This window comes from Paralichthys olivaceus, chromosome 2, assembly GCF_024713975.1.
Source record: "Paralichthys olivaceus isolate ysfri-2021 chromosome 2, ASM2471397v2, whole genome shotgun sequence".
In the NCBI taxonomy this organism is placed as follows: domain Eukaryota; kingdom Metazoa; phylum Chordata; class Actinopteri; order Pleuronectiformes; family Paralichthyidae; genus Paralichthys; species Paralichthys olivaceus.
This window is the reverse complement of record NC_091094.1, coordinates 533197-552500: the sequence shown is the minus strand read 5'-3', so window position 1 is coordinate 552500 and position 19304 is coordinate 533197. Positions and strand designations below refer to the sequence as shown.

General features: G+C 47.2%; 2 protein-coding genes across 5 annotated transcripts in view; one reads left to right on the top strand and one right to left on the bottom strand.

Moving 5' to 3' along the window:
- Positions 1–4607, top strand: part of ddx27 (DEAD (Asp-Glu-Ala-Asp) box polypeptide 27) — an 8130-nt gene extending 3523 nt beyond the window's left edge. The window contains exons 8-21 of one of the 2 annotated variants that reach the window (XM_069515133.1): positions 1–87; positions 160–310; positions 433–532; positions 637–778; positions 851–1004; positions 1672–1753; positions 2409–2586; positions 2729–2835; positions 2934–3030; positions 3129–3220; positions 3503–3623; positions 3759–3852; positions 3944–4003; positions 4307–4607. The exon at positions 1–87 is cut by the window's left edge and continues 87 nt beyond it. In XM_069515133.1, coding sequence (XP_069371234.1) covers positions 1–87; positions 160–310; positions 433–532; positions 637–778; positions 851–1004; positions 1672–1753; positions 2409–2586; positions 2729–2835; positions 2934–3030; positions 3129–3220; positions 3503–3623; positions 3759–3852; positions 3944–4003; positions 4307–4322 — 1481 coding nt within the window. In that variant the 3' untranslated portion in view covers positions 4323–4607. Of the gene's footprint in view, positions 88–159; positions 311–432; positions 533–636; positions 779–850; positions 1005–1671; positions 1754–2408; positions 2587–2728; positions 2836–2933; positions 3031–3128; positions 3221–3502; positions 3624–3755; positions 3853–3943; positions 4004–4306 lie in introns of both variants that reach the window. The other variant, XM_069515122.1, reaches the window with a different exon arrangement.
- On the bottom strand, positions 4574–17519 carry LOC109643388 (potassium voltage-gated channel subfamily KQT member 2-like). Of its 3 annotated transcripts, XR_011239373.1 has the most exons (20): positions 17170–17519; positions 16033–16183; positions 14958–15048; positions 14723–14849; positions 14457–14632; positions 13202–13327; positions 12871–12981; positions 12678–12773; positions 12072–12166; positions 11928–11996; positions 11710–11739; positions 10474–10553; positions 9976–10218; positions 9027–9074; positions 8685–8793; positions 8521–8546; positions 6958–7089; positions 6755–6875; positions 6481–6656; positions 4574–6380 (listed from the first exon to the last, which is right to left on the bottom strand). XR_011239373.1 is itself a non-coding variant. In XM_069515109.1 (19 exons), exons 1-19 carry the CDS (start codon positions 17297–17299, stop codon positions 5753–5755), a joined length of 2739 nt encoding a protein of 912 aa, XP_069371210.1. In that variant the 5' UTR covers positions 17300–17519; the 3' UTR covers positions 4574–5752. The 3 variants fall into 3 exon arrangements, 2 of the variants coding, with proteins under 2 accessions (XP_069371210.1, XP_069371216.1); XM_069515109.1 differs by lacking the exon at positions 8521–8546; XM_069515115.1 differs by lacking the exons at positions 8521–8546; positions 9027–9074.
- Between the last annotated feature and the right edge of the window lie 1785 nt (positions 17520–19304).

Below are 19304 nucleotides of genomic sequence, written 5' to 3'. Positions count from 1 at the left end.
TTCCGACGAGGGAGTTGGGTATCCAGGTTCACTCTGTGGCTCGTCAGCTGGCCCAGTTCACCTCCATCACCACCTGCCTGACTGTTGGTACGACCCATTACTGACCTGTAACTGGTTCTGTCTCTGGACTCAGTTGACCTTTCTTGGTTTTGTCTCCAGGTGGTTTGGACCTGAAGTCTCAGGAGGCGGCTTTGAGGGCGGGGCCAGATGTCCTGATTGCTACACCTGGTCGACTGATCGATCACCTCCACAACACGCCGAGCTTTGAGCTCTCTCACATTGAGATCCTGATCCTGGACGAGGCTGACAGGTAAACACTGACACTTCACCACAGGCTTAGGATCCATCATCAAACATGCTCACCTGTGTGAACTCACCTGTGTGAACTCACCTGTGTGAACTCACCTGTGTGACTGTGTGCTCGTGCTTCAGGATGTTGGACGAGTACTTTGAAGAACAGATGAAGGAGATCATCAGGTTGTGTTCCTACAACAGACAGACCATGTTGTTCTCTGCCACCATGACGGACGAGGTACATATTGACACCTCTGTCATGTGACCTGGGTCCCCAGGTGTGTGTCATGTGACCAGCCTCTCCAGGTGCATCACTGTTTGTCATGTGACCCTCGTTTCCAGGTGAAAGACCTGGCAGCGGTTTCGTTGAAGGAGCCAATCAGGATCTTTGTTAACAGCAATACTGATGTGGCCCCGTTCCTACGACAGGAGTTTGTCAGAATCCGACCAAACAGAGAGGGCGACCGAGAGGCTGTGGTGTCCGGTAGGTACTTTGGGCTGCAGTAATACTCTAATAAACTGAGGCTCTCTTAATGACGGCAGTTTGTTGTGTCAGCTCTTCTGACCCGGACGTTCCAGGATCATGTGATGGTGTTCACTCAGACGAGGAAACAGGCTCATAGACTTCACATCCTGCTGGGTCTGATGGGACTGAATGTCGGAGAACTGCACGGAGAACTGAGCCAGAGCCAGAGGCTGGAGAACCTCAGGTACACACAGCCCTCACAGATTCCCTGACGCAGCCACGCAGATAGCTAACTCCTCCAATCAATGACGAGTTGAAGAAGTTCTCCTTCATGAACTTAATTCGAATTTCCCACACATTAGACAGAGTGACAACTGCAACATGAAATTACAAACCATCATCAGTAGGTTACAAACTGTCACATGAAGCAAATTAACTATTCAATCCCCTTGTGACAAAACAAGCTTACATGCAAGACATGTTAACATGCTAATGCTAACATGCTTACACTACCAAGCTAGCGCGCTAATGCTAGCGCCATTATGCAAACAACTAAGTATGCTAAAATGTAGTGTTATACACCACCCGATGTTCTTAAAGTCATATGTTAACAAAAATGTTACGTAGAAAACTTACAGGCTGTGCTCAGCATTAGCAAACAGGGCTGCAGGCTTCAGCATGGCTCCACAAGTGGACTTCCTACTTCCTGCTAACTCTTCAACTTCCTGTTTAACCTTCAACTTCCTGTTACATGACAGGTCAACATAGTAAAAACAGACGTACAGTTCTAATGATTTTTCAGTATTATTCTTTGAATAGATTATAAGGCTCTGAAATTTGCAGGAGCCAGAACACACACAATATCCAGAACCTCTCTTCCATGTATTTTTTCTCTTGGTTCTTGTTCTCAGGCGTTTTAAAGATGAACAGATCGATATCTTGGTGGCGACAGATGTTGCAGCCAGAGGTTTGGACATTGGTGGAGTGAAAACGGTGAGTGTCAAGTCTCTTAATAGTTATTACAGGAAAACCAAGAAGGTTCTACTGAGGAACCAGAACGTTCTTGTAGAATCTCTGCAGGCTTCTCACAGAATAACAAATGTGTTATCAGGTCACCATGTTACTGTACCGTTAGTAAAGAGTTACCTGGTTACCATGGTAATTTACCTGTCTCTGTAGTTGTGTTAACTATTACCATGGTCACCATTGACGTAATTCTACAGACAGCTTTTATTAAAACTGAGTCAGAACATAACACATCTCTCACACACACACACATGCACCTGTCTGTCTCTACCTGTCTGTCTCTACCTGTCTGTCTCTACCTGTCTGTCTCTACCTGTATGTCTCTACCTGTCTGTCTCTACCTGTCTGTCTCTACCTGTCTGTCTCTACCTGTCTGTCTCTACCCGTCTGTCTCTACCTGTCTGTCTCTAACTGTCTGTCTCTACCTGTCTGTCTCTAACTGTCTGTCTCTACCTGTCTGTCTCTACCTGTCTGTCTCTAACTGTCTGTCTCTACCTTTCTGTCTCTACCTGTCTGTCTCTACCTGTCTGTCTCTAACTGTCTGTCTCTAACTGTCTGTCTCTACCTGTCTGTCTCTAACTGTCTGTCTCTAACTGTCTGTCTCTACCTTTCTGTCTCTCAGGTGATAAACTTCACCATGCCGTCCACAGTCAAACATTACGTCCACCGTGTTGGTCGAACGGCGAGAGCCGGTCGCTCTGGACGTTCCGTGTCTCTGGTCGGAGAGTCTGAGAGGAAGATGTTGAAGGAAGTGGTGAAATCAGCCAAGAACAGCGTGAAAGCTCGAGTCCTGCCACCAGGTACGCTCACCTGAGGGACAGACAGGTCAGAGAGGCTGCACTGTGTCCAGGAAATAGACAGAGCCGGTTGGTAGTTCAGGAGAAGTTTCTCAGGTGGGATGTGACTCAATTCTCTCCCCCTCTCTGTGTGTCTCTCGCCCAGAGGTGATCCTGAAGTTCAGAGATTTGATCTCGAAAATTGAAAAAGACGTTGGAGCTGTGATGAAGCTGGAGAGAGAAGAGAGAGAGCTGGCTGCATCTGAGGCCAAGGTACCTGAACTCACCTGAACTCACCTGAACTCACCTGAAGACAGTAAGGTTCTTTCTCTTGATTGATGATTTTGTATTTCACTTTGTTGTGTGTGTAGTTGAGTGTTGCTCAGAAACGTCTCAATGGCTCCGCCCCTTCCTGCCAATCCCAGAGAGTTTGGTTTCAAACTGAACAAGAGAGAAAACAGAATCGTGGTGAGTACAAGTCATTGAAGTTATCAGCTTAATGAAATCTTTAGTACTGTGTGTAGTATTTGTACTGTGTGTAGTATTTATACTGCTGTCCTTTTCAGTGTCTAAAGCTCTGCAGGAGTTCGACATTGCCCTCAGAGGAAAAAAGAAGAGACAGAAGTTTCTGAAAGACGGAAAGAAGAAAGTACTGACGGTAAGAATTTAATAACAATTATAATCCACAGTAATAATAAATGAATCACGATTATTTACAACATTATCTCTAACGTGTCCTCATGTCTCATTATCTCTAACGTGTCCTCGTGTCTCATTATCTCTAACGTGTCCTCGTGTCTCATTATCTCTAACGTGTCCTCGTGTCTCATTATCTCTAACGTGTCCTCGTGTCTCATTATCTCTAACGTGTCCTCGTGTCTCATTATCTCTAACGTGTCCTCATGTCTCATTATCTCTAACGTGTCCTCGTGTCTCTCAGCCAGAGGAGCGCGCACAGTTCGAGATTTTAAAGGCTCAGATGTTCGCTGAGCGGGCGGCCAAGAGAGAGAGACGACCAAAGAGAGCAAGAGCGATGGCGGAAGACGAGACTCAGATCAAAGGTCAGAAATATAAATGTTTACTGAGTTAATACTGATAAATATATAAACATATCAACATCTTCCTGTTTGATGTATATTTATACACACACACACACACACACACACACACTGAACTGAACTGTCTCTGTGTAGCAGCCAATCAGAAACCTGGAAAAGGAGGCAGGAAGTCGGCCTTTGATAAAGAACTGACCAACACCAGCGGAAAGACTCTGAAACACTACAGAGCTGGGTGAGACAGTCTGTACCTGTCTGTCTCATGAGACTCTACCACTCTGTCTCGACTCTGTCTAACTGTCTGTACCTGTCTCACCTGTTTACAGACCGTCCTTTGAGGACAGGAAGCGGTTGGGCTTGGACAGGAAGCGTTCTGGTGCCTCCAGGTGAGTTTCACATCGTCTGTCAGCGTCTCACTAATTCATTACATTTTTCCTCTCCTGCATGGTGGACTCACAGTTTCCCATAATGCACTGTGAAAAGCAGCTTAAAACCAATGGTCACTAACGGACGTTATATCCCATAATGCACTCTGCTCTCATTAAGTGTCAAATTAACATTTGTTGTTTACGTTCTTTTTCTGTGCTGATGAGTTCACTGTATCTTTATAGACCCACAGAGACGAGGCTGTGTAGTGAGTTGGTGAATTAACTTTATTATCTTAAAGTGACGCTCTGTCCCTCCATCAGGTACAAGAAGAAGTGACACACAAGATGGCCGCCTCATCGCTCTATTCTCACTGTGTAAATCGTTTCCTGTTTATTAAAGAACTTTCAAAAAAGCTGCAGTCGTTCAAATAGAATCACTGTCTTGGTGTTGTTTGTCGTCATGACAACATCATCGAATAATGTAATGACCATAACGATTCAACTTAAAAAAAAAGAGATTGAAAATGTCAGTTAAAGCAAAAGTGTTATTTTAAAATGTTGTGATATTAAATGAAGCAGAGAGACGTCTTTGTAAAGAATGAATAAAGGTTTATTGTGGTTAGTTGTTTTTTAAATAGTTTTTCAGACATTTTAAACAAACACTTTGTTTTAAAGAAACGAGAGGAAAATGAAATGTTTTCATATAAACTGATTGTACCAGAAAATAAAACAAAAATAAAGAGTCTTTTTCTGTAAAAACTAGAAAAGTGTCAGGTAGTGATGAAATGTTTCCATGGAAACAGTAAATGAAGCGTTCTACATTCATATTAATGAGTTAATGAGCGAACAGTAAGTTCCTTCCATCAGCCAATCAAAGGTTATGTTTCAGGGGATAGACTTAATTACACCTGTAGCGCCACCCTCAGGACAAATTGTTTCCACTCTTCACCTGGAGCTCAAAGTTAAATACACTAGACTTTTATTTTGGTAAGTGTTTTATCAGCTTCCTGTAAGAGAATGATCACACTGACTGCCCCCTGCTGGACAGATTCAATAACTGACTCAGAAACATTATTGTTATATTAACGTTCCTGTTGAGATTAAAGATTCTAAAACAATGAAAAGATGATTACGTCGTATATATTCATGTTGTCATGACGTCATGATTTGCATTGATCCGTAACTACATCAACATTTAAAGCCCCTCCCACTGACTGTCACAGCTTAGCAACCGTAACTAGGCAGCAGGACCTTCAGGGGCGAGAACGAGCTAAGTTTCTGATGTAAGCTGCATTAGCGTCTGTCTGTTTGCATGTACGACAGATTCACGTTAGCTTTATTGGCTAGTTAGAAAACAAAATGTCGCAGTGACGAGAACATTTTTGTGAATCTTTGAGTCATTGAATCCAAAATAAAAGTAATTCTAACAAAATGACCGAACCTGTTTGAATTCTGAGCAGGAAGTCGACAACAGTCTGTTGTCATGGTGACGTGGTTGACTTTCAGTGTAAAAGTTTTAAAATTGAACGAATAAATTGATCAATAAACTTTTTAAACTAGAGTTAATATGAGTCCTAATTTGTCACAGCAGTGAACCAATCGGTGACGGAAAAGACAAACATTTGCGGAACAGATGAAAACACTGACGTCTTCTTTTCCCATGATGCTTCACTCTCAGCTGGTGCTAAAGTCTCGTCTCTGACGTTTTCATTCACATTTTAGAGGTTCTTAGTTTTCTGCTGGTTCTGCTCCGGTTCACCTCCAGCTCTACTTGGTTCCGGTCCAGGCCTGGTCCGAGTGTGGTGATGGGGCACAGAGCTCAGAGTCGGAGTCCGACTCGCCCTCAGCAATGTAGGGGTGGACGGCAGCGCAGAGGGCGGAGCCTCCACCTCCTCGCCGGTCAAGGTTGGAGGAGTAGAAGCTGTTGTTGAGGAAGTCCAGGTTCTCTCTGGACTGAGAGATGGAGAACCCACTGAAGGAACGTTCCAGCTCCTCGTGGTCGACGGATGGGATGGAGACGGACGTATCACTTTTCAGCTTCATCTCCTCCCCTCCCCCCCCTGTCCCATTGATCCCCTCCCCTCTCTTCTCCGTTCTCTCGGCCCCCCCTCGCTCTCCCGTGCTTTGCCGGTTCGATCGGTTCCCGCCATGTCTCTCTCCGGCCGGAGGAGGTGGGAGTCGAACCAGTGACCCGTCTCCCACCGGACTTGGTGTGTTGCCGTGGCTGCGCTGTGGACGGGGCGGGGCCTGTTGAGGGAGTTGGGAGCTGATTGGCTGCCAGGAGGTGGAGGGAGGGCATGTGGGGGTATTGTAATTTCTGTGACCCGTGGAGCTGCTGGAGCGAACCATCTTAGTCGCATGACGAGTCTTCTCCGCTTGGTCACTAGGCAACACCCTGCACAACACGTAAACAACATGTGAACAACGTGTGACACTGGTTCTTGTTCTGGTCCGACACTGGTCTGATGTAGTCTTCAGTAACCAGCAACACTTACTGCAGGATCTTGGGGACTGACTGGCTCTTCTCCAGCTGATCCACTGGACTGTGGTAGGGTGGAGCTGGGTCTGGCTCCTTGGAACCAAAGTAGGCGTCTGTCTCAGCCGGAGGGATTCCCATTCGCTGGATGTAGATGTTCACCAGGAAGTCCAACTTTCTCTCCATGGACAGCACCTGTGGGTCACATGAGTGACAGAGGACCAATCACAGTCAAAGCTGAAGCTGCATCAGTAAAACCTGCGCAGCTTAACACACTGGTTGTTATTGGTTACCTGCTTCTCCACCTTCCCCAACCGTCCCATCATGCTCGGATCCTCAGGAAGCTCCTCATTGGCTGCCTTGGGACGGTCTTTGTCTGCAGTTGGTGTTCCTCTGCCAACAATCTGATCCACTCTGCAAGTCGGGACACAGAGCGCTGACACTAAAGCCTCTGACAGGAAACAACCTGGAGCAACCTCAAAGGTCAGAGTCTCACCTGGACTGGAGATTCTTGATGCGGGCAAGCATGTCCAGGTGACCGGCTGAATACTGTTCGATCACATCCATGACATCATATGGACGAAGACTCTCCTTAAACTTCCTCTTAGACACCATGAAACGCATGATGCTGTGACAGAGGAAACAGGAAGTCAGCTGTGACAGCGAGGACCCCTGCTGGCATGTGGTTTCCAGTAGGTCTTAACTGGTCTCTGAAGACTACATTCACCTACAGAGTCTTCACAGAATAGACTTGCGTGTACGTCCAACATGGAAAAGACCCAGAACATGTTAAAGGTGAACTTTACTTTTGTTCATAGAAATAATCATCTATGAAACCAGAAGAAACTCATCAGCTAAACGAACATAAAAACCTGGATGAGCTGCAGTTTGCTCTTATTCAACTCAGATAAGACAGAGGTCCTAATACTCGGCCCTCAACACCTTAGAGATACATTCTCTAATGATGAAGCTGCACTTGATGACTTTACCCTCGCTTCCAACGAAACATCAGGAATGTGTTATTTAAAACACATTTCTAGGACTGCGTGCTTTCACTTAAGTAACATCCAAAATCAGACATGTCTCTAAGACATGCAGAAAAACTAGTCCAGGTCTTTGACTCCAGACTTGATTATTGTATTTCCTTATTATCAGGCTCCAGCAGGTAAGTCTGTTGTCCCTGGAGTCTCTGAAGGGAGAGGAGGAGCCAGAGCATCAAGCTCCTCTCCTGTGGAATCATCTCAGTTTCAGTTCTGGAGGCAGACTCCCGCTCTACGTTCAAAGCTCCAGTGTGTCTCCACAGAGGCAGCCATGTTTTTTACAGCAGCTCAGACTGGACAAACTAAACCTATTGAGTTTTTATGACTGAAGCTGCCACAGGTTCTCTCTCATGTTTGGAAGGGGGGGGGTTAGGCTGCAACATGACACTTCACCACTAGATGTCCCTACATTCTACACACTGAACCTTTAAGAGTCAACTTCAAACCTTCCTTTTTGATAAAGCTTTCAGTCAGAGCTGGGTCAGGTTTGTCTGGGCCAGAAAAAATGACATTATGGAAATAGTGATGTGTGTTTTGTGTGTGCACACGTCACACAGGTGAAATTCTCTGTTCAGACGTATTCTTTTTTAAACCAGGACAGTCTTTCAACTGTTTTCAAACTTCTGGTCAGTTCATCACTATAAAATGTTCTGGTTCTGATCCAAAGTCCTCATGTTGATTTGACGAGTTAGAGTCACAGGTTCTATCAATTCTTCTTTATGGCTGAAGACGAAACTTGACAACAAACACACATTTGTTCTTTTATTCTTCTGATGAACTGAGAGTCCTTGGTCTTTAGTTTGGATCCACTTCCTGAACTGATCCAGAATCTACTTCAGACTAAAGAACTGAACAACTGGTCCATCAGAGAAGAACCAACACAGATCAGATCAGCAACAAGAGACGAGCTGGGGACACCAACATTAATAATAATAAAGAATGTCTTACCAAACAGCATGACAGGAGGAGCAACACAACAGAAAACAATGAACCTAACTGGACATCAGACTAACTCTTACCCAACAGCTGATGGTGACCTTTGACCCTGGGTGAGCACAAACCAATAAAAAAAATGTAAACAATAATATGAATAAAAATGATTCAGTGCAGAATAACAGCAAATGAAGGTGAGAAAAGCGATGATGACTGAGGAGCAGAGAAACGGATCAAGAGAAACTCGTACCAGATGGCTCTGATGGTGACCTTTAACCCCGGGGTCAGATCCTGGGGGACAAACTCACAGTGGCAGCTCTTGTTGTCGTCAGCCATGTCTTCTCCGGGCAGACTGGCGTCTGAAACCAACAACATCATCAGTGTCACTCAGCGCCCCCTACCTGAAACACAATCCCATACCTGTGGACCAACATTGTGTAACAGCAACAGGACCAGAAACATGTTGGTCCAAGTTCCAGGACCACATGACCCCTGACCTACTGTCCTCTGTCCCCTGATCTACTGGACAGAACAACCCTGATACTGGACAACAGTAGCTCTGCTCGATGTGTGTGTGTGTGTGGGAGCTGACCTGGAGAGCTCTTCTGTCTGAACTCTTCATCCTGCATCTCAATGAGCACTACAGGAGGAGACAGAGGAGACAGAGGAGACACGGAAATCAACACCATCAGCTCCTGACGTGTTTATTTAAAGAGACAGTCCAACATCCTCAGTTTCACCACAGACACGGTGCCTTCACTTAGCCTAGCTTAGCATAAAGACTGCAAACAGGAAGGAACTATATCTGCTATCATAATGGCCACATTCAAAGGCATTCAGTTCCAGTCATGTTTTCACAGTGAAGAAGAAGCTCAGAATGTTGTCTCTTACATGTTTCGATGCTGACACAGCAGAGACCACAAACTGTGAACCTGTATAAACCAGTCAGATCCAATATGAACCAGTATAAACCAGTGTGATTCAATATAAACCAATCAGATAAACCAGTCAGATCCAGTATGAACCAGTCAGCTCTAAACCAGAGGACACCGTTAAAAACCAGTTGTCCCAGATGATGAGATTTGCTGTTTCCTCTCTTTCCACCTCATTCTCGTCACTATCTCCTCTTTTAAATAATATTTGTAATGTTCAAATCAAATCTTTAAACTGTGTTTAACATGTTTTTATCCTTGAACGACTCCACAAAGTGTTTTTCATGTGTCTGATCTTAAATTAAAAGTTCAGTATCTACAGTTCAGTATAAACGTATATATAATTTGTATTTAAACTGGAAGTGACCACTGGGACAAAGTGCATCACTTGTCTAAGTTACTCTACAAGAATCCTGCACCAACCAGAAGAAGTTCACGTTGATCAGAAGTTCATAAATATCTTGTTGATATGTGAGCACGTGACTGATCCTTTTAGTCGTCTCAGCTGATGTGGTTACGTTGGGAGCTCATGTCGTTCTTAAGTTCAGGGTGTTCGAGCTGTGACCCACAGGCAGAGAGTTCTGATTGGCTGTGCCCAGCACCTCTCACCTTCAGAGTTTTGGCGGGAAGCAGCTCCTCGGATCCTGAAGGCCTGCCGGGTTCTGCTGCGTTCTCCGAAGCTCCAACTCTTTGGGACCTTGCTGGGACTCTCCTCCAGACAAGGCTCCATGCTGGGGGACCGTCGCAGGGCCTGGATCCCCGCTGGACCACCAGGACCTACGGGAACTACAGGACCCCCACCAGGACTAGGACCCACACCAGGAGCAACCCCGGGGCCGACTGTAGGAACAACTTAAGAAAGGAAGCAGTGAAGGACAGGTGGAGGTTGAGGATGTGAGACACAAGAGAATCAGTACAGTAGTTTGAGTTCTGTCCTGGTTATTGTTCAGGTTAATCTAGTCTGCAGGTTTTTCATCAAACCAGTTCTGGCAGGTGATTTCATCAACAAGTTCCTTCATTCTGGTTACTGGTTATCAAATAGTAAGTAAAATAAGGGTCTTGCTGGTTGGTGGGAACTTGAACCTGCAGACCTTGGTTCTAACTCACCATGCTGTGGGGAACCTTTCCCTTTGGTTCCTGAGCTGCGGGGGGATGAGAAGACCCTCTCCTTCAGACTGACCTTCTGACTGCAGACAAAATAACAGACATGTTTAATCGAAATGTTTTGGGATCAGGTCAAGAGAAAGGTTCCTGAATGTCCTTTATTGTCCAAATGAGACATATCCCTTGTCCATGATTTCAGATGTTTGGGCTCTGCATGAACAGAATGATGAGCAGCTGTGAATTTCAACATGAGGGACAAGTTCAGCGAAACTTCTCATTAGTGCCGAATCACAACAAACGTTTACAAAAAGAAAGAAACCTGTTAAATTCGGACTCTTACAGAGCCGGACTGATCTGAACGAGGGGAGTGCTGGTCCGCTTACAGGCTGCTGTTAACAAACATCATATCTGACCAGGAGGTGGTTCAGCAGAGTCTCCTATACCTATTGTTAAAATGTACTTTATTGTGTATAATCAGAACTACTGCTGTTTTTGTTGGACGGTCATGATGATCATATTTGGTGGATCAGGCAGAGGAAGCTGGACAGACCTGCTACACAAACTGATAATGAGGTTGAACTGGGAACTTAAGAGGGACTGCACTTAAACATATCATATCCAATATGAACCAGTCAGATCCAGTATGAACCAGTCACCAGGTCATCCTCAAGACTCGTTAGGGTTTTCCAGGTCTGTCCTGCAGGCTTCCCCACCATCTGATCCAGTCCACCACCAGGTGGTGATCAGTTGACAGCTCTGTCCAAGACATACAGCTGCAGATCTGATGATACGACCACAATGTCGATCATTCATCATTGGCCTAAGGTGTTCAGGCACCAGTTAAACCTTGAACCCACCTTGAATTCGAACAGTGTATATTATGGCCAACCCACACTACCACTACCACAAAATCCAATGATAAAACAGTACTCAGGTTACCATCAGACAGGCCCATCCTCCAAATCCTGCCCATGCAGGTTTCTTCATCAAGGCCCAGCAACCAAACTCCCTAGTAAGCCCCCCGCCCAGGTCTGGCTCCAGGAGGGTTTGGTTAAATACATATATATATAAATATATTTCATAGTGACTCACTTATCCCACTAAAAACAATGGTCACTAACTGATCAGTATGAACCTTCATGCAGTCTCGATGAGGTCAGCTCAGGGTTCATGGGTTGAATGATTACAAATCTTGGTCTGACAAAGAAATCAGACATGAAAATAAAGATGGACACTGACCTGGGAGATGGTTCAGGCTGGACGTCCTTTCTACACAGAGCGAGATGGAGAGACAGACATATTGAGAGACAGGTGGTGATAGAGACTGGTTGTAATTGTAAAAAATGAAACTTCACTTAAAAAAAAGTACTGTAGTAGTTACAGTTGTGGTTGTTTTGTAGTACTTGATGCAGTACTCTGTGTACTAGAAGTAAAAGAAGTACACAACATATTATAACCTGAATGAGAGTCCTGATTTGTTCTTGAGGTTCCTCAGTAAATCCAACTGATTGAGAGGAGGAATCAACCTGAGACACAGAGAAGACGATTTAATCATACAGACATGTGAGAGACAGACAGACAGACAGTTGAGACAGTCTCACCTGTACATGGGGACAGACACCGTCCTCTCGTAATAGTCCCAGGTGGAAGACAGATCAGTTCGGCTCAGATTTGTGGCGTAAACTCTCCACGCCGCCTGCAGACAGACAGAGGTCTATTATCTTTTCCTGGAAACAACTACAAATGCTGACAGAGCAGGAAGGAACCCATCGCCTGCACAGCTTTTCAAAGTAAAAGCACATAAATAAATTAGCTGCATCATTGGTTTTGTGGAGTAAATATTTGTCACTGAGTGACTTGACAATGTTTCAGCTCTAAACATGTTTCATCCAGTTTCAGCTGCAGGAGTTTGTTCCAAATTAAGTGATGATGTCACCGGTCACACGTCATCACTGCAGAAATAAAACAAGTCCATGAATTTAAACTATTTGTTTTATCGTCAGCAGCTTCTTGGTTTGTTTTGAGTTCCAAGTTTCAGAACTTTTTATTTTCCCTAAAGTGGTTATGTCACCAAACGATAAGGTTACCATAGCAATGAGGTTACCATAGCAATGAGGTTACCATAGCAATGAGGTTGTAATGATGCGATGGACTTGCTCAGAGACAATGGTCTCTGGCATCAGATTGATGTACGAGGGTGAGTTCACCTGAATGAGTCCGGCTGCTGGGTTTCGTCTCTTCTCAAAGTGTTTTTGTCGGTGCTGCTCCTGGACCTTCAGAGCAAAACCAGAACCCAGGATCCCCTGAGGACACACATATGAACCGCAGACCAGGTGCATGAAGACCAGGTGGACGCTCACTTGTCTCAGGTTAACTCAGGCAATCATCCGAGTGACTTACAGCGGGCAGAGCAAAGAATGATACTCCGATCAGTGTGAAGGTTGCAGCCAGGAGACGTCCATTCCAGGTGATGGGGAACTTATCTCCATAACCGATGGTTGTCAAGGTGATCTGATGGAGACAGAAAAGGACCAATCAGATCGCCTGGTTACTGAATGGGAGACAAGTAACAGACAAATGTCGAGGTCAAACCTCAGATGTGAATCGCTGAGTCAGTCTTTCTTAGAAAAGACTTTAACCTAAATGAGGTCTTAACTCAACAGAGTCTGACCGATGTGAATCAGTGTGAATCAATGTAATGTCCCCTGAAGCGTGTGTGTGTCAGTCTCACCAGTCCCCACCAGAGGGCGTCAGCATACGTCTCAAATTGTTCGTTATCTTCTTTTTCTGCCAAATAAACGAGGAAACTGGCCAGAATGAGACACAGGAAGCCGATGTACCAGGCTGTGATCAACTCCTGTAGGGGGCGACAGAGAGAGGGACATGAATACCCAGTTGATCTGAGAATAGAGAGAGAGTAGAGGAGACCTGGCAGACATTTAGCTCAACCCTGTCAACGAATCCATTCCACACAAACTTGTGGCAGCAACACTGAGAAGGTGCCATTTTTTCAGAGATGACCAAAGACAACAACAACAATTTCAGTTTGAAATTCACCAGTGGAACCACAACACGTGTATGGCATCGCTTACAGAAAGGCATTCTCACTGGTTGCACCATATCAGGAGCCCAGATTCCATCAGGCACAGAGAGGCCGGCGAAGAGGCCGGGAAAGATCTTCCACTGCACCTTTAGAGACACTGCAGCCGTGCAGTCAACGAGAACAGAGAACGCATGGCCATCAGCAGTGGATAACTCAGGAGAACTCAGGGCATTGATTTGTCAGCATGAAATCCTCTGAGGACTTTGAACAATGCTTCCTGCAGCTTCTCTTCTTATTTCTGATGATGATACAAAGACCAATGTGGGAGACTTGAGAGAATATCAGCTAGTTCCTTTGGAGGTGACTGGGCCTGCTGAAGACTTTAGACTCACACCAACTCAATGCCAGTACCCAGGCATGTTCACTGTGCCCGGCAAGAGGTTCCCTGGAGCACATCATGAGCTGCTGTTCAGAAGCCTTGGGAGAAGGGAGGTACAGGTACAGACACTAGAACCAGGAGCTGAAAGAAATCACAGACACCATCTGTGCCAGAAACCTGAGATTCCAACAGCTGACGTTTCCAGAAGACATTGTAAGGACGATTTCAAGGCCTGATCTGATCTTACTGTTTCCTGGCTGGATAGAGGAAGGGAACGAAGGTTAAACATCGAGGGCTTTTCATAGAATGTAGATGGAGTGTGTGCCCATGGAGGAGGGCTGCCGAGCTTTGCAAGGCAGTCTATACACTGAGCTGTTGTGTCCTGCAGGGGAGACGAGAAACCAAGAACTAAGCTGCAGAAAAGACGTGGTGGCTGTGGACCAAGAGGGAGGATCCGTGGAGGAGAAGTCACAGATGATCAGATAACTGAAACATCCTGTGACTCTGAGTTCATCATGTGACACAAAAACACACACACACACACACACACACACACACAGGTACCTTGCTGTGGGCGTACACCACTGATCCAAGCAGTTTCCAGGTTCCCCCTCGTCGGTCCATACGGATCATCCTCAGGATCTGAAGGAACCGAAGAGAACGAATCGCTGAGGTCGCAAAAACGTTCCCCTGAGTCCCCGCCGCCAAGACGGAGATGGAAGCTATCAACACCATGATGTCTGAGAGACAGACAGGTCAGAGAGAGAGAGAGAGAGAGGTGAGACCTGCTGTCCTGCGTGTGAACGTGTCTTCATCGTACTCAGACTCACCGATGACACAAAAGGGTTTTCTGGCGAACTTGAGTCGTCCTCTCCATCCTCTGAACCGACAACAACAACCTGCAGCCCAGATCCTCACCATGTACTCCACCCCGAACACCACGATGGTCACCACTTCCTGTGACACGACAACAACACACTGTTAAAAACACATTGATAAAGCAGACACAGAAAGTGACTGACCTCTGACCTCCGATCAGTGGGCGTCAGATAAAAGTGTTTTTACCAGGATGTAGAGGGCGTCCTCTGAACTCTTCTCGTACTCTTTGATTGTGGAGAACACGGACAGAACCAGACAGGAGAACACCAGCAGGAACCTGAAAACGAAACAGTCAACACACTTTCTGTTTCCAGGGGAATATTAAGACTGTGACACCTGATCTCATGTCTGTGTTTTCAGGAGAATATTAAAACTGTGACACCTGATCTCATGTCTGTGTTTTCAGGGGAATATTAAAACTGTGACACCTGATCTCAGTTCTTCCTGGAAACTGATATTGATTTTATCTGTGAGATTCACTGACGTCCTTCACTTTAGTTTCCTGTTTCGACTGTTAATATTTATTTAGATGTCTATTTCAAACAGAAACAGATGTCAGGACAGATGTGAGGACAGGTGTGAGGACAGATGTTGAGGACAGATGTGAGGACAGGTGTGAGGACAGATGTGAGGACAGATGTTGAGGACAGATGTTGAGGACAGATGTGAGGACAGGTGTGAGGACAGATGTGAGGACAGATGTTGAGGACAGGTGTTGAGGACAGGTGTGAGGACAGATGTTGAGGACAGATGTTGAGGACAGATGTGAGGACAGATGTTGAGGACAGATGTTGAGGACAGGTGTGAGGACAGATGTTGAGGACAGATGTTGAGGACAGGTGTGAGGACAGATGTTGAGGACAGATGTGAGGACAGATGTTGAGGACAGGTGTGAGGACAGATGTTGAGGACAGATGTGAGGACAGGTGTTGAGGACAGGTGTGAGGACAGGTGTTGAGGACAGGTGTGAGGACAGATGTTGAGGACAGGTGTTGAGGACAGGTGTGAGGACAGATGTGAGGACAGGTGTGAGGACATATGTTGAGGACAGATGTGAGGACAGGTGTGAGGACAGATGTTGAGGACAGATGTGAGGACAGATGTTGAGGACAGGTGTGAGGACAGGTGTTGAGGACAGGTGTTGAGGACAGATGTTGAGGACAGGTGTTGAGGACAGGTGTGAGGACAGATGTTGAGGACAGGTGTTGAGGACAGATGTTGAGGACAGGTGTTGAGGACAGGTGAGAGGACAGGTATTTACACGTAGGCATGGTAGATGAAGGCCCATCCTCGAGGCCTCTCCAGGACGTTGTACAGGAAGTTCTGCAGTCGTCTGTAGAGAGCATTTCGTTTCGGAGGTTTCTTTCCTCCGGAGACGCTGCTGCGCTGCCGCCGAGGTCCCTCCTCTGCACCTGGACAGAGACGGACAGGAGTCAGTGATCAATGACTCAGTTGACTTGAGTTCACCAGAAGTTACGCCCCCCTCCGAGCGAGAAGGTTCCTAGTGGCTGTTGAGTCTGTGCTATCCCTAATGTTGAAAGTCGTAAATACTTTAGCTTCCTGCCTAACGACAGTGTGCTAACGACACGTCTCCACTTCCTCCAAACATGAAACGACAATAACTCAGAACGCTGACATCTTGTGGTGATGACGTCATTAACAGTCAGGGTCAGTGCAGTAGTGATGGAGCCGAGCTGTGGTGTCCAGGTCCCGCCCACACACGTTCAACCAATCATGAGACAGTGTCACGTGTCAGTCATCACGTCTCCGCCTGTTTTTCTATCATAAAAAACAGATTAAACCAAACTGATGAGAAACACTTGAACAGTCGTCAGAGAAGATCGAGCTGAAACGACTAAAACATCTTTACACATTTATTTATCTCTACTTTGAGTTTTTAGTTTGGTTCATGTCCCGTCTGCTAACATGGAGGAGGAGGGTTATACTAGCTGTACTGCAGCCAGACACCAGGGGGCGACAGAGATTATTTGACTCCACTTTTAGGAGCCATCATTTATTTACTTGACGTCTGGTGGGAGGGGCTTATTTTACGTTAATTTCTGACACACACACAGAAACACACACAGAGACACACACACACACACACAGAGACACACACACACACACACACAGAAACACACACAGAGACACACACACACACACACAGAGAGAAAACACACACACACACACAGAAACACACACAGAGACACACACACACACACACAGAGAGAAAACACACACACACACACAGAAACACACACAGAGACACACACACACACACACAGAGAGAAAACACACACACACACACAGAAACACACACACACACACTGAAACACACACAGAGAGAGAAAAACACACACACACACACACACTGAAACACACACACACACACACACACCTGATATGAGCAGAGCTCCGTCTCTGGACTCGGGGCCTCCGGCCTCCAGACCCACGAAGCCGACCTTCAGCTTCTTCTGGTCGGTCTGCGCTTCGGGGAACATCCCGCCGTTCCGGGATTTCTGCACCATGACCGAGACACCGAGCTGAAGACGGAGTGTCAGGCCGCTCACAGAGCACCGAGGCCGGTCAGGCTGAAGGAAGCATCGCTACGGAGGAAGAGGAGGCGAGAGGAGGAGAGAGGAGGAGGAAGATGGAGGAGGAGCAGGAGGAGAGAGGAGGAGGAAGATGGAGGAGGAAGATGATGCAGAGCAGTGATCCGCCTGATCAGCAGCTTCTCATCGACTTCCCGCACAAAAAGGAAACAGAATGACGTCACACACAGGTTATTGAGAGATCAAAAAAGAAAAACACCGATCAGCTGATCATTTGTCCGTCACCATGGCAACTGTTTAATGTGAAGGCGGTAACTATGGCAACCAGAGATTAGAGATGGAGTGACAGGAGATTAAATATAAGAGGGAGGAGGAGGGGAGGAGAAGAAGAGGAGAGAGGAGGAGAAGGAAGAGAGGAGGAGGAGGGGAGGAGAAGAAGAGGAGAGAGGAGGAGAAGGAAGAGGAGAGAGGAGGAGAAGGAAGAGGAGGGGAGGAGAAAGAGGAGAGGAAGGGGAGAAGAGGAGGAGGAGAGGGGGAGGAGAGGAAGAGGAGGAGGGGAGGAGAAAGAGGAGAGGAGGAGAAGGAAGAGGAGAGGAGGAGAAGGAAGAGAGGAGGAGGAGGGGAGGAGAAAGAGGAGGAGAGGAAGAGGAGGGGAGGAGAGGAGGAGGAGAGAGGAGGAGAGAGGAGGAGGAGGAGAAGGAAGAGAGGAGGAGGAGGGGAGGAGGAGGGGAGGAGGAGGAGAAGGGGAGGAGAGAAGGAAGAGAGGAGGAGGGGAGGAGAAAGAGGAGAGGAAGGGGATGGGAGAAGAGGAGGAGAAGGAAGAGAGGAGGAGGAGGGGAGGAGAAAGAGGAGAGGAGGAGAAGGAAGAGAGGAGGAGGAGGGGAGGAAGAGGTGGGGAGGAGGAGAGGGGAGGAGAAAGAGAAGAGGAGGAGGGGAGGAGAAAGAGGAGAGGAAGGGGAGGGGAGAAGAGGAGGAGAAGGAAGAGAGGAGGAGGAGGGGAGGAGAAAGAGGAGAGGAAGGGGAGGGGAGAAGAGGAGGAGGAGAGAGGAGGAGGAGGAGGGGGGGAGGAAGAGGAGGAGAAGGAAGAGAGGAGGAGGAGGGGAGGAGAAAGAGGAGAGGGGGAGGAGAAGATGAGGAGACGAAGTGGGGAGGAGAGGAAGAGGAGAGAAAGAGGAGAGAGGAGGAGAAGGAAGAGGAGAGAGGAGGAGAAGGAAGAGGACGGGGAGGAGAAAGAGGAGAGGAAGGGGAGGGGAGGAGAAGAAGGGGAGGGGAGAAGAGGAGGAGGAGAGGGGGAGGAGAGGAAGAGGAGGAGGGGAGGAGAAAGAGGAGAGGAGGAGAAGGAAGAGGAGAGGAGGAGAAGGAGGAGAGGAGGAGGAGAGAGGAGGAGGAGGAGAAGGAAGAGAGGAGGAGGAGGGGAGGAGAAAGAGGAGAGGGGGAGGAGAAGATGAGGAGACGAAGTGGGGAGGAGAGGAAGAGGAGAGAAAGAGGAGAGAGGAGGAGAAGGAAGAGGAGAGAGGAGGAGAAGGGGAGGAGAAAGAGGAGAGGAGGAGAAGGAAGAGAGGAGGAGGAGGGGAGGAAGAGGTGGGGAGGAGGAGAGGGGAGGAGAAAGAGAAGAGGAGGAGGGGAGGAGAAAGAGGAGAGGAAGGGGAGGGGAGAAGAGGAGGAGAAGGAAGAGAGGAGGAGGAGGGGAGGAGAAAGAGGAGAGGAAGGGGAGGGGAGAAGAGGAGGAGGAGAGAGGAGGAGGAGGAGGGGGGGAGGAAGAGGAGGAGAAGGAAGAGAGGAGGAGGAGGGGAGGAGAAAGAGGAGAGGAAGGGGAGGGGAGAAGAGGAGGAGGGGAGGAGAAAGAGGAGAGGAAGGGGAGGGGAGAAGAGGAGGAGGAGAGAGGAGGAGGAGGAGGGGGGGAGGAAGAGGAGGAGAAGGAAGAGAGGAGGAGGAGGGGAGGAGAAAGAGGAGAGGGGGAGGAGAAGATGAGGAGACGAAG